Source organism: Mirounga leonina, unplaced genomic scaffold (assembly GCF_011800145.1).
Source record: "Mirounga leonina isolate KUSES-001 unplaced genomic scaffold, KU_Mleo_1.0 Mir_53, whole genome shotgun sequence".
Classification (NCBI taxonomy): domain Eukaryota; kingdom Metazoa; phylum Chordata; class Mammalia; order Carnivora; family Phocidae; genus Mirounga; species Mirounga leonina.
The window spans coordinates 98,816,191-98,830,447 of NW_023270807.1; the positions used below are offsets into that span (position 1 = coordinate 98,816,191).

General features: G+C 44.2%; 1 protein-coding gene and 1 pseudogene across 6 annotated transcripts in view; both read left to right on the forward strand.

Annotated features, from left to right (window-relative positions):
* Positions 1–14,257, forward strand: part of SASH1 (SAM and SH3 domain containing 1) — a 245,573-nt gene that overhangs the window by 164,488 nt on the left and 66,828 nt on the right. For 5 of the 6 annotated variants that reach the window (XM_034990970.1, XM_034990972.1, XM_034990968.1 and 2 more), the window contains 4 exons: positions 2,779–2,819; positions 5,531–5,617; positions 7,769–7,822; positions 8,181–8,293. In XM_034990970.1, coding sequence (XP_034846861.1) covers positions 2,779–2,819; positions 5,531–5,617; positions 7,769–7,822; positions 8,181–8,293 — 295 coding nt within the window. The remainder of the gene's footprint in view (positions 1–2,778; positions 2,820–5,530; positions 5,618–7,768; positions 7,823–8,180; positions 8,294–14,257) is intronic. The other variant, XM_034990969.1, reaches the window with a different exon arrangement.
* Positions 8,897–12,040, forward strand: LOC118000880 (annotated as a pseudogene).

Below are 14,257 nucleotides of genomic sequence, written 5' to 3' on the forward strand. Positions count from 1 at the left end.
AATGATGGGTAAAATTCCTTATAACTCAGTAAGGTGGTATTATTCTAATCAGCAAAACTAAAGGAAAGTAATGTTTCGTTAGGCTATTTTCCCCATGAAAATTTTTCTTTTATTTATTTATTTTTGAGAGAGAGAGCGCGCAAGTGAGCGCATGAGGGGGGTGTGGGGGAGGGCAGAAGGAACAGCAGACTCCCCACTGAGCAGGGAGCCCAATGTGGGGCTCGATCCTAGGACCCTGAGATCATGAGCTGAGCCGAAGGCAGACGCTTAACTGAGCCACCCAGGTGCCCCGAAAATACTTCTTTTAGAAAAAGTAAAAGTTCACATGCACATTTGTAGTTTATTACATAGCTAAGTAGTTGAGCAAGAGCGAGGGATATTTGATGCCTTTAGTCCTTAGCAATTAGGTCAAGAGTCTCCTTGTCCTTAGAGTGATTTTAAAAATAAATGTGGTGCTTCCTTTGCTGTAAGCAGGTAAGGCAGAAGCAGGGGGATGACCGGGCAGGAAAGTGGACTGATGCATATTACCACGACTTTGAGCTCAAAATGCAACAATAAAATTTGAAAAAAAACAAAATTTAGGAACTCAAACTTTAGCTCAAATATTCTTTCTTTTTTCTTTCTTTTTTTTTAAAGATTTATTTATTTTCGAGTGAGAGCGTGCAGAGTGGGGAGGGGCAGGAGGAGAGGGACAAGCAGACTCCGCACTGAGCTGGGAGCCCCATGCGGGGCTCGATCTCCTGACCCTGAGATCACCACCCGAGTCGAAGCCAGGAGTCGGTCGCTTAACTGACTGTGCCACCCACGTGCCGCTCAAATACTATTTCTCTAGAAGGATTTTCTGCTTTAATCTCCAGCCAGCTAGCCAGCTCTCTGCCGTCTGCTCTTTACTGCCACTTTGCCGTGTCTGTACCTCTGTGGCCCTGAGCCCTTCACACGCATCTCCTCCTGTTCCTCGTCCTTCTCCGCCCCCAGCCCTGCCTTCCCCTTCCTCCTGCTGTTGCTTCTCCTTTGCCTGTACTTCTTCCCCTTTGTTCAGGTGTGTTGGCCTCCCTGCGTCAGGAGTCCCATCTCTTTGTAATCATCCCCGTACCTTACTCATGATAGCGTTTAGCACATTTTTGCTGCATGAATTAAGAACGCAAGTGGCTTTTTAAATAAGTCTATCTTTAGTCGTTTTCATTTTTGCGTGGCTAGGAGGGCAGAGAGGAGATCCTGGGCGCTAAGCCTTGGCAAAATTCGATAATAGGGTAGATTTTCCTTATATTTTCTGTGTCCACAGCTAGTGGTATTGGGAAATCATGACTTCGGGTGTAGCTCTCGTCTTCAGCAACTGAGGTGCCTCCCCTGTTTCTAGTCTGAGCAACTCCTCTCTCCCCTCATTGACAATAGAGGTCTGTTAGATTTGTGCGTGGGTCAGCAGCCGTTCTCTTCTCTCAGACTTCGGCTGTGAAGGTGCTTGCAGGCCTGGGCCTTTGTGCTCACCTGGCCCCCAGCAGTCAGCTGGCACCAATAATCCTGCCCTGAAGGGACATGGCTTATCCCAGGTGGCTCTGCAGGATAGAAAGCCCCGTCCTGCTTTCTCTGGTTACCTTAAATCCTAGAGGTCCTTCTCACCTGTAAGGTGGGCAGCAAAATCACCATTTGCATGCTCTTCTTTTCCTCCGATCGCTTCAGTGTGACATGGTTCTGGCCTCCCAATCTCTGTCTCCGCATGCATTCTCCCATCAAGAAGGCATTGTTGCCAGATGCCCCCTCCATCCTGGCAGGTGAATGTAGTGAAGATTCAGGTGTGAACCCCCTGAGGATCTGTGCTTCTGTCCCAATGCAGGTTCCTTCTTCCTGATTTTCCTTGTCAGCAAGTGGACACTGAACTTACCCTCTAGGCTTTGGACCCACCCAGTGAAAGACGCTGCCCCACCTCTCCTCTGACCTTTAGGAGAGAACCCGTTTGAACTTTGCTTTGGTTTCTTTCCTTCTTACTTTAAGCCAGTATCTGTCTAAGTGTATTCTAGAGAAACAATTAATTGGTGTTGGGTTGTGTTCATGTTTCAAGTTATTTGGCTAGGTCTGTATATGTCACAAACCGGCAGCCACGGTAGGGTGGGGTGTGGGCCAAATTTGGTGCCCAGACGCGTTGATTAACTTGGATGCATTTTTAGGAACATTGAATTATTTGCCATCACTTAAAAATGTGGAGCTGCTTTTTTGTTTTGTTTTGTTTTGTTTTTTAAAGCAGATTTCCTGGCTTCTCTTTGAACATAGGAGGATCTAGCAAGGCAGATCGCGTGCCTGTGCGTCGTCAGCAACCATCTGCTCTCTGTTTGGTGCATCCGATGGCCTACCTTTCTCCTGCAGCTGACCACGGCACTCACCCATTGGCCGAAGTGGCTGGTGTTTGTGGGGCCGGGTCTCTAGTGGTATCACTATCTGCTTTCTCTTTCCCACTTACAACAAGAGACTTCTCAGTGGCGGTAACAACGTGTGGTTAATAGTTCACAGAAGTGGATCATCTGGTGATCCTCTAGTGAAATCCAGTCCCTTCATTTAATAGAGGTCTTACCCTGGAGTGAGTCTTCAGTAAATGTTGATGAAGGGTTCCTGAGTCTGTTTCTAGAAAGGTAGCAGCTGGCTAGATAAGGCTAGCGGTAAATACCGTATCAGAATCTCCCCAGCTCGGCTAAGTGGTGTTGATGCCGGGGCAGCCGAGTTGGGAGGGTTTTCGGTCCTCGCGCAAAGGCGAAGCTCCTCGTAATCAGACATGTTTTTTCTTTCTAGGAACACTCATCCTAAGTCGAACTCGGAAGACGGCTGTGTAGGTCAGTATTCCTTTTCTTGGTTTAACAACTTAAAATTATTTTAATACTTTATAGAACACAGAAACTGAAAAAACAGAAACCATAAAGAATCTTTGCACCCAGAAAGAAACACTGTTAAGATTTGGATACATCTCTTTCCTCTCTTTACCCCTGCCTGTATTTATGTGGGTTTTCTTGTAAACATAATTGGGATCATACTCTGCATTTTATTTTATATATTTTTTTCAATTGAATATGTCCTGAGCATTTCCCCACATTGATTAAATGTTCTTTTTTTTTTTTTAAGATTTTATTTATTTTTTGACGGAGAGAGACACAGCGAGAGAGGGAACACAAGCAGGGGGAGTGGGAGAGGGAGAAGCAGGCTCTCCGCCAACCAGGGAGCCCAATGCGGGGCTCGATTCCAGGACCCTGGGATCATGACCTGAGCCGAAGGCAGACGCTTAATGACTGAGCCACCCAGGCACCCCAATTAAATATTCTTTATAGTAAAATTTTTAAGTCTGTATAATATTCCATCATACGGGATGGGGCACAATTTAATCAACCGTCTCTTCTTTGCTGGACATTTAAGCTGTCTCTGATTTTTGCTCTCAGAGAATTGATGCTATCCTAAAAATCCTTGAGCCTATCCCTGATCATGTCCTTAGGATAAAGCCTTTGATTTGGAACTTTTGAATCAAAGACTATGTACAATTAAGGTGTTACATATTTTATATTTCCTTGATTATAAAACTCACTCTTGCTTTTGTAATCTCTTTTCTGTTTGGGTCAGAGCAAGTCTAACAAGAGTTGTTGTGATTAGGAGCACAGCGCTCAGATTAGGTTTTGATTTGGGTTTGAATCAGGACTCTTCGAACTCAGTGGTTATGACCTTGGGCAAGTCACTTGCCTCCTGAAGCGTCAGTTTTCTCGTCCACTAAATGAGAACAATAATACATCCTGTTCATTGCACGTATTAAGTGAGATAAGCCATTAGATAGCAAGGTGCCTGGATATGGTAAGTGCTCAATAAATGTCAGCTCTTACTTATTTTTCAATTTGCACCTCCATTTCGGAAACATTAAAATAGAGGGGGAGGGGGAGCATAGCCTCCAGTGAAAGGAATAGGTTATAATCCCGAATCGCCCGAGAGAAAGGCTGAGTGAGTGATAACCCTGCTTCTGCTCTCACCTTCCGTGCTAACATTTGCTGCATCGTTTAGCCAGAAAGCAGCAGGTGCCCTCACGCTGCCGGCCGAGATTCGGGGTACACGGGAAGTCTCTGCGTAGTGGGCGTGGGCTTCGTTCCAGAGCTCCAGGCTCATCAGCACTGAAATGGGGGCATCTTGTGTTGACACGTGGCGCCTTCTCGAGCCCAGGAGCCCCGTGCACAGGGGTTTCCAGGCATCTGTGCCGCATTGCCTGGCACCACCAGTCTAGACTGGAAACCAGCAGCGCGTTCCTCCGCTGGGCCCTGCTTCCTGTGGCCACAGAGCAGCCAGACACACCGAGTGGTGACAGTGACGAAGCTGGTCCTTTGTGTGTGCCCCGTCTGCCTGAGACCTGCTGCTTCGTCCCATCTCTAAGTACAGGGCCTCTCCTGTCTTTCACCTGCTCTTTCCCTTTCCTTTTGCGTTTTAAAAGGCATCATAGATCAGCGAGGATCAGAACCCTAGCAAACGCTGCAGGTGGGCAGCTGCGGCAGTGAGATGGTTTTCACCTGCAGACAAGTGAAACTGTTCCCCAAACAGTCTGGGGGGTTGGGCGGGGGGAAAGGGAGGAGGGGGCTCAGTTGGGAACTGTCCCAGCAGGATAGCGGTCTGCTTTTCTCGCGTTGTACCCTGGGTAAGCTGCAGGTGGTCGGTCAGCAAGCAGCCTGAATGCCAGAGAGGTGGGAGCCCCCTCTCCCCACCCTGCCCACCCCGTAGCTGCCCCCTGAGTAAACTCGACACCACAGAGGAACAGCGCGGGTCAACCCAGCGGGCTCCCGGAGCCGGCTCTGTCGACGGGCGAGTACACCCAGGTCACACCAGCCCTTCTGTCGTCTTCCTTAAATCTGGAACAACAGATGGGGCGCCTGGGTGGCTCAGTTGGTTGGGCGACTGCCTTCGGCTCAGGTCATGATCCCGGGGTCCTGGGATCGAGTCCCACATCGGGCTCCCGGCTCAGCAGGAAGCCTGCTTCTCCCTCTCCCACTCCCCCTGCTTGTGTTCCTGCTCTCGCTGTCTCTGTCTCTGTCAAATAAATAAATAAAATCTTAAAAAAAAAAAAAAATCTGGAACAACAGAAATAAATCGAGGGGAGATCAACAACAGGGATAACGACAAAACAAAGTTAACTTCTTAAAGTATCCCATTTGTGGTTTCGTTGGAATAATTGTGGCTGAGACCAGAGGGGGAGACTCCACCGCAAGGCAAGACAGGGCAGAATTAGACATACTAGTTAAACAACATCAAAGTGAATACACGAATGCGTGTTTTGCTTGCCTTTTTGATGTTTCTTTATTTCTCATCTTAACCCCACTGCACCATTACTCGCTGCTAGGAAATTTGCATTTCCTTTAAACAACTTTTTAGGCATTTCCAAGTCTTTCACAAATCTAAAGAGAAAAACTGTCTTTTTGTGAAATCAAAGTATTCTTATAAGCTTTGAATTATAAAGAAGAGGCTACTTTTGTTATTAATGAATTTATTGCTTGTGCCTTTTTTCCCCCTCCTTTCGTTTTTAAAGGAAAAGGAGACTGGAAGAAGAAAAATAAGTATTTCTGGCAGAACTTCCGAAAGAACCAGAAAGGAATAATGAGACAGACTTCAAAAGGTACTGTACCACAGCTGGTGGACAGTAAGTCCTTTTAGCTCCCAAATGTTGAGAAGCCTGCTCCCACTAATCTAACTGGAGGCTGCCAGTCAGAAACACTCGTTGCCTGGGCCCACAAAGATTTTGACTTTTCTGACATTCCTGTCATGACTTTTAAGACTTCATCCCAGTGGGTTGTTTTTGTTTTGTTTTGTTTTGCTTTAATCAAAGAAAACAAAATGACGAGAGTTGGCGGGTCTTCCTTTTCGTAGATCTGACGGCAAAGACCAAATCTTGCGTTTTCTCGGTCACACCAACCTCAGGAAGGTCTTTCCTTGCCAAGATCTATCCCAGAAGGGTCCAGAAAGTCATAGTGTTTGTTAGTTTTGGACCCATCCCCCTGTCCCGCCACTTGGGGCCTTCGCAATCTTCTGAGCTTTCGCTGCTTTTCTGTGGCAGGCCAGTTACGGGGTTGTTGCCCCTGGAAACTCTCTCATGGTCTGACATCATGGGAATGTGCCCAGGCTGCTTTGTGGAGGGAGCCCTGCCCTCCTCTTGGCCGTGTCTTTGTTGTTGTTTATATAGTAAGTAAATATGTCATCCCTTTGAGGCCCATTTGGGTAATTTATGTTTCCCCGTATTGAGAGGAAGCAGACACAAAGCTACTTCTCGATCCCAGCGCAGCCGAGTGAGGTTATCACGAGATGAACATTTTTAGTGGCTGACCAGCGACTCTGTTTGTTTTCGTTTACAAAATCGTAAACCTGTTTACGTTTACAAAATCGAACCCTGTTCAGAATGCTTCTCCAGTTACTCGTACACGTGGACAAGGACAGCACGTTCAGGAGTCACACACCTGCGACCCCAGCCACATTCACTGGGGTTAATCCAGTTTCCTGGTTTAAGGTTATGATTCTTAAACATTCCCAGTTTTTCCTTCTGGTACACACCCAAGGTCACTTGCGATTCAGAGTAAACCTCGGATCCTAACAAAGTCGTATTTAGAAAGAAAGGGAAGGAAAAAGAGAGAGAGAAAGGGACGCAGTGATAGAGGGAGGAAGCCAACAGTTTACTGGCTCATGTGGGTTTTTAAAAAAACCCAACCAGCTCCCCGTCGCTTCCCTCCACCCTCGGAGGTGACGCAGATAGTAAAATGAATCAAACCAGCAGGCTTGTCTCCTCACCCAGCACACACTATTATTCTTCCCGGACAAGTAGATGAGTGGCGAAGGAAACTTGAGTGGTATTTCCGGACTGATTGATTACAAAATGGAAATGAGATAGAGAAACACAGGGGAACATAAATTCCAGGGTCGGCCCTGATTGCAGTGGGTTCCTACAGGTCTGCAGTCAGACTTTCTTACTGGTCCTCTACACCAAGGGCAAACTTAGCAGTGGCCAAGCATCCCAGTGACATCGAAGCTGGTAGAGTATGTGTGAGAAAGATAGGGCAGGGGAAGGATGGGGACCAGAATGTGGGTTTATTCCCAGCGTGTGCACTAACCACCCACGTCCACTGACCTGTCCTTCCTTACACGCTAACCAAGGGCACCCAGGCTCGCGTGGCTCACATATATTACAGGTATCGGTAATCTGCTTGCTTTGCAGGAAAACACTTTCGAAAGATCCTGATAGGGGGATTCTCTTTGCCTCAGCAGTTCTGTTTCCGTTTTAGAGGGAAGCGGGGAGGGGCAGAGGGAGAGAGAGAATGCCAAGCAGGCTCCACGCCCAGTGCAGGGCCTGATGTGGGGCTCGATCTCACAAGGGGGCTGAGATCACGACCCGAGCCGAAATCAAGAGTCGGACGCTTACCTGACTGAGCCACCCAGGCGTCCCTGGCTGCCTTCAGTTTCGAGTGGGAAATCGAGTTCCCCTCACAGTCTGGATACATATTTATGGCAAGACTTTCAGATATATACGTATTTATGATGAGACTTTACTATATATATTATATAATATATAAATGAACTCAAAATGCTTCATCCTTGTGATTTTGTTTGCGCGTGTCCTCTGAGGAACGGCAGTTAAACGGCTTCGTAGGAAGCCAGGATCTCGCCAGGCTGCAGGTCTTGTTCTGCCGCTGACTCTGTGACCTTAAAGTTCTATGTTACGAAAAAGGGGTCCCTCCCACTCCTCTCAAAAAGATTTTCTTCTTGTTCATATTTGAAATAGAAGGACACAGAGGACCATCAGCCGACGGAGCCTTGGAATGCTTGTCTGCTCTAGGTGGGTCTTTTCAATCAGGTCTCTGCCCCACCTCTTTCTCCGGACTTGCTGTCGGCTTTCTTCCAAAACCCTTCCACTAAGCCCTCCATCACAAAGGCTCTGGTCATTTTGAAGGATTTGTTTCTGTGGTAACATGCATACGTCCTCAGAGCCTGTTTCTCAATAAGATGGGCTCGTTGTCTTCCTCAAAAGCAGCCCATTGCTCCGGCTCCTGTTGTTGCTCCATCAGCAACGTGCAATGCCGGACAATGCCCTTGAACTTTCTCCTTCTCCAGTCCTGACCAGTGACCTTGCAGGACTCAGCATGTTGTTTTATCTTCCTTTCGTTTCATTCCTGTCTTTTGTCTTCACTCTCTAGGAGAAGACGTGGGCTATGTTGCAAGCGAGATAACCATGAGTGATGAGGAACGGATTCAGCTGATGATGATGGTCAAGGAGAAGATGATCACCATTGAGGAAGCGCTTGCGAGGGTAAGAGTGCCGATACTTGGTTTATGTTTGTGAGCACTTGACCCACTTATATGGAGAAATGGGGGGTTGCTATAGAGGGAATGTTTGTGTCCCCCCCGGCCTTAATCCATGTATTAAATTCTAACGCTCAGTGCGGTGTTATTGAGAGGTAAGGCCTTTGGAGGTGCTTAGGTTCTAAGGGGGGGGAGCCCTCGTGAGTGGAATGAGTGAGCTTACAAAAGAGGCCCCTGAGAGCTCCCACACCCCTTCCCCCATGTGAGGACTCCTGGCGAGAAGATGGGGCCAGGAAGCACGTCCTCACCCCACACTAAATCTGCCAGCTCCTTGATCTTGGACTTCCCAGCCTCCAGAACTGTGAGGAATTCCTGTTGTTTATAAGCCATCCGGTCTACGGTAATTTGTTATAGCCGCTCTAGTAGACTAAAGCAGGGGCCTCAAGAGTACAGGAATGTGTTGTTCAGAGTAGTATTTTGATGATACTTTGCTGGTCATCAAGTACTTATGTCATCAGATAAAATACTGATTCCATTCTGTTTGCTTAATACAAGCATTCCATGTTGTGAATTTTAAATTTCTGTGTTCAGTGACTACGTGCATGAATGAATGGCAAATATTTTTGAGCTGTGGACCACTTTGATGAGGAAAGTGATCCTCTGAATGCCATTGCAAAATACACAAGCCTTGTAAAAAGATTGACAAGAATATAACAATGATAAAAAAATTATTAAATAAAAAACAAAGTAAAAATACAGTACAGCCATTGTAAACATCAGTTGTATAAGATGCTGTCACAGACTAAACTTTGAATAATTTAAAAGTTAAGCTTTAGGCATACCTTAAAATTTTGCTTGCTTTTCTTTCCAAGTAGGTATTAATTAGAAATTAGTTTTTTAATTAGATATTTTTTGCTCTGAGCTAAATTAAGCACTAAAAGAAGCCTAATTAATCCTTAGGGTACTGGTGTAGCATTTATGATAGAGAGAGAGCAATTATTAAGAGGTTTCCTGCTTGGTTGTTGCCCAACAAACTGACTGATGGATTCTTGGGTTTCCACTTAGAATAGTTGGTTTGGTACTGTGTAGACAGTCATAAATTAGGCAGGTTTAGAAACGAATGAAAACTTTTAAGTCACTAAGGAATTATTGAATGAGTTATGACTTTACCATTAAGTAGATTCTTAAAGATCTGAAACCTTGAAACCGTGACAAGCACGTTCAATTTAGAAAAAATGAAAACTTTTAAGTCACTAAGGAATTATTGAATGAGTTATGACTTTACCATTAAGTAGAATCTTAAAGATCTGAAACCTTGAAACTGTGACAAGCACGTTCAATTTAGTTTCCTATACCTGACTCTAAACCTCAATAGTTTAAAAAACAAAAAGTTTCACGTATTGTTGAGACAGCCTTGGGGGGAATAAAGCACTTGAAGGGAGAGGGAGATGGGACGGGGGTTTAGTTGGAGGCCTGAGGGCCAAGGCCACCTCCAGACGCCCATCTGCCGGCTTCTCTTGCTTTGTCGATTTGAAGGAACGGAGGTGATCTCGGCCCACGGTGTCCCTGGTGGACCAAAGTAGTGCTGGACCAGGGATGGAGCAGGTGACAGGTGGCGACCTCCTGTCCTTGCTGCTGATCCACCTTCACCCCCAAACTGGTCTACTGGGAGGAGAGTTGCATGTGATGTACCTAATCCAGTTTTCGTGGAGCAGAAGAAAGTATGAGAAGTGGCCTTAACATAGTGTTAGGTAGTGCATTTCTATAATTAAAAAGAATGGAGCATTTTCAAAGCTGGGGAGAAAAGCTCCTTCAGAGCTGATGATTTTAATTAACAGCTAGCTATTATTTATATGGAAAGGAAATCGGAAGTTGACTGGATGAGAAGGTGGCACAGCTGTGTATGGATTTGGGTGGAGGCTTGAGCAATGCAATCTGTCTGTTCCCGGGGTGGGGGCGGGGAGGGCTGCCCTGCCTAGTTTCAGGACAGAGCCCAACAAGAGATCAAGAATATTTTCTGGTAAGACAATCCAGAAGCACAGATTGAAGAACAAAATTGATGACCTTCTCTAAACTCTCCTAGATTCTGCACACAGCGATGGGTGTCCTTTGACAGATGGTGAAGTGGCAGGGAAGTCTCTCGGCCTGCTCCTGGCAGGGAAGTCTCTCGGCCTGCTCCTGGCAGGGCAGCCTACAGCCTCAGCTACTAGTGACTGGATGGGCTACTGCTTTGGCCAGAGACAAAACACTTCACGGAAAATGTTATTTAGAGCAGAAAATAGTCTATGGAAAGGATCTGCCTCTTTTATGACAGCTCAAGGATCTAAATTTACTTGATCATTATATTAAAAAACCACAACAAAACAAAAACCTTAAGACTTGGGCCTCCTATAATGACCATGATGAGAATGTCCTTCAGGGCCTCAGGTGTATGTTTCTCCTGCTGTCAATCACATACTTAAAGCCCCACGGGTAGAACATCTAAATTCACTCCTGACAGGGCAACCCAGTATCAGGAGAGAAATTTGCCTGTGTGTTGTTTGGAGCTGGGACTATCCCCAGTACATCCTTGTATTGGGGGAAATTTTGTCTAATGTCAAACAAAGACAGTTTGGTCCATTATGCTTTATTTGTATGAATTTGATCTCATTGATGGGTATTTTCCCCCTGGGAAGCACGCAGGGTGATTCACACACCTGAAAACCCAGTTATTGATAGAAACAGAGATCAAAATGAAAAAGGCTCCAAGGAATTCATATGTGAAACACTACCATAAGCTGCAAAAAAACCTTTTGAAGAGAATGAACTTTATAAAACACCTCTGTATTTCTGTATTTTCTCTGAGTGTGTAATTGAAAAAGACAGCAGCTTAAAGAAAAGAAAAGCAGCTTAACTTACGATTTTTATATTTTATTAACTGAATAGTTTCATCAAATCTAATGCATCTCAAACATTTTCTAATAGTTTTATGATGGATACTTACTACGTGTGCTTTAAGGAAGTCAAGCTTATTAGTAAAAAAAATTGTTTAGGGGGATCTAGGTAATTGGCATATTCTATGTAACACAATTTCCAGGTGGTAATTTTAAGAGCGTGCATAGCTCTTGGCAAATAAGTTCAGGGTACTTAGATTTTGGGCTAGTTCTGCAAGGACTGGAAGCCTATGAGATACCTGGAAGCCACAGGGTATTCATTTATCTGGGTGATTTTTGTGGTGTATGAGTGAGGATAGGTGAGTAGGGAATAAATGCAGTTAATTTTAAAGCTTTGGCTAAAAGAGAACACTAGTGTTTTGGTATGATGGTGCTCAGCAGTGATGGGGATATGGTGTAGAAAAATATGTCCTTTGACATTTTAACTGGAAGCACTAGCTCTAGGAAATTGAGGGAGATCTATGACTACGATTTGATAATCATATTTCCTAAAATGTAATTATGAATACAAAAGACTACTCATGTTAACTTGATCTAGTAACTAAATATTACATATTAATCCATCTGATAAATATGTGTCTGATTCCATAAGGTCATACCTGTGTGAAAGTCCAAAATAAAGTCATGGGGGTTTGTTTTGTTTGTTTGTTTTGAAAAGTACTTGTTTGTCACTGACTTTTGACTGCCGCTAAGTAAGGAAAGGGAGCAGGAGAGCCAGAGGGAAAAGCTGGACAGAGATGCAGTTTCAGGAGAAATCTAGCCTTAGGCTGATCCCATAGGGAGTGGGGAGCTCTGGAAGGTGAATTGCACTGTAGAGTTGTCCTGCCAGAGAAAAGGAGACTTAAAGCTGATTGGGGAGGAGGAGGAGGCAGCCTTCTAGGCATCTCTGGGAAACCGTTCCTGTCAGCCATGGAAAGTTCCCTAGAGCAGGGTGTAGATGTGAGCCCAAATGCATAGTAACTGAGGACTTGGTGAACAGTTTTGTGAACGGAGTCTGGGCATCTGGTATACCAGAGTGCATGATTAGGAACTGGGAACCTATATATATTATTATATTCCTTGCAGCAGCTACTGTGCATCAATCACAGAGATTTGGACAACTGGAGAGGCTCACGGAGAGAGTCCATAGGAGAACAACGAAATGATTGTAATTTTTTTTTAAATAGGTCCCATGGGTGAAAATTGGAAAGGATTTATCTCAGAGAAGAAACAGAAAAGAACTTAATCACTATCTTCAAGTATATGAAGGATTATTAGACAACATGTCTTCAGGATGTACTGAACAGTGTTTTGTTTTATTTTGTTTTAATCTCTACTGAGGACAAAATAAAAGGAAATGAATTTAACTTGCAGCTGGAGGGGATTTAGATTAGATATAATACAAAAGTTCTTTTCTCATAGAAATGGGAACATTTTAGAATCTCCTCAAAGGTTTTTAAAATAGAGTAAGCATTAGCCTCCTAAAAATGGCCATCCCTCTAGGAATCATATCCTGGACATCAAGTATGAGAAAGCTATGAGACTAAAGAAAATAGGATGTGAAAGGAGTATTTCCTCCTGAGACAGATACATGCGCTCACGCGCGTCTGCACACGCACACACATGCACACTTTAAAACTTCTGTCATTGTTTTAAAGCTGTACATTTGCTTCAAAAGATCTAAGTTCTTAAATGAAATCATCAATTGTCTGTCTTCTATGAAATTATATTTAAGTCAAAACTTCTTTGGGAGCAAAGTAGAATATAAAATGTAGTTACATAAATAAATAACCAGGTTGCATTTTTCCCCTGTAAAATGCACCTCAAATTCTTTTTAGGGATCCCGTTTTATAACTTGAAAACATAGCATTTTAAAATTAGAAAATGAAAAAACAAGGTAAATTTGGGTAGAGTGCAAATTTGAATCTCTCTCTTAGACCCCAGGGTCGATGAAGGACAGGGACGGATAGAAGAAGAAAAATATTCAATCTGTTATGATTGATTAGTTAGGAATTTGTTTTGTTTTTATTAAAGATGAAGCTCATTTAGTGGCTTCTCAAAGTTGGGCCTAAGGTAGAATATAAAAGTATGGCAGAGACTTGGAGAAGACAAATGATAACCCTGTCTTTCAGCCGGCAGCTCTTCCAGTCATGCAGGGAGAATGTAACATTTCAGAAACCAGTACATTTGGAAGGAAAGAGCATTCTGATGCATAACTTACGTATACCATAAAGATTAGAGCAATATTAATGCCCCTAACGTACCAGAAAGATTAAAGTGATATTAGCAAATAGCAAAAGTTCAAACACCTGGAGTTGATGTGAACTTTGAGCTCTTTTATTGGAGACCCCAAGGCTGGTGATAACACTGTGCTCGTAATGAGTCTGTTGCATTGGTACAGGGTGCTAAGAGTTTTGTTGCATTATCTTATGTAATTCTGGTAATAGTTCTGTGAGATAGTTTGTTGTCACACCCATTTTCCGGGTAGAGGAACTGAGGCACAGAGGAGTTAAGTAATTTGCCCAAGGGTTCCCATTTGATGTTCGGTTCTGCAGCCAAGTTCTAACCCATTCATCAATACTGTCTGCTTCCCCGCGTCTGTCTCCTGTCACAAGCATGCGCAGAAAAGAATTTCATGGTAGAAGTGATACTTTGCAAAGTTGCTTTTCCCTAGAGGGATGTTGTCAACATGGTGGCTTTGCCACGTCCACGTAGCTCCGGTGGTTGAGGACAGTCCTGACATCTTCTCCTGGGCTGTTAGGTCAGATCATTTCTGTTTTTTGGTGTCTTGATTTATGGAACATGATTTCATCAGTGTCTGAAATTCATATCAAAAAACTGCTTTCTAATAGATTTTAATACAGTGGCAACTTAACTGTATTGTGTTGCAGAGTTAAATTTCTACGTGTTTTATGAAAACATGCCTAGAACTTCGCACATTTGCCATTCTAAAAGACCTTTCTGCTTGCTTAATTTGCCAATTTCCTCTAATGTTTCACTTGTCTTTCTATTTCAGAAAGTAGAAACCGAGTTTCTAAACCCAAACTGTACATGGCCCT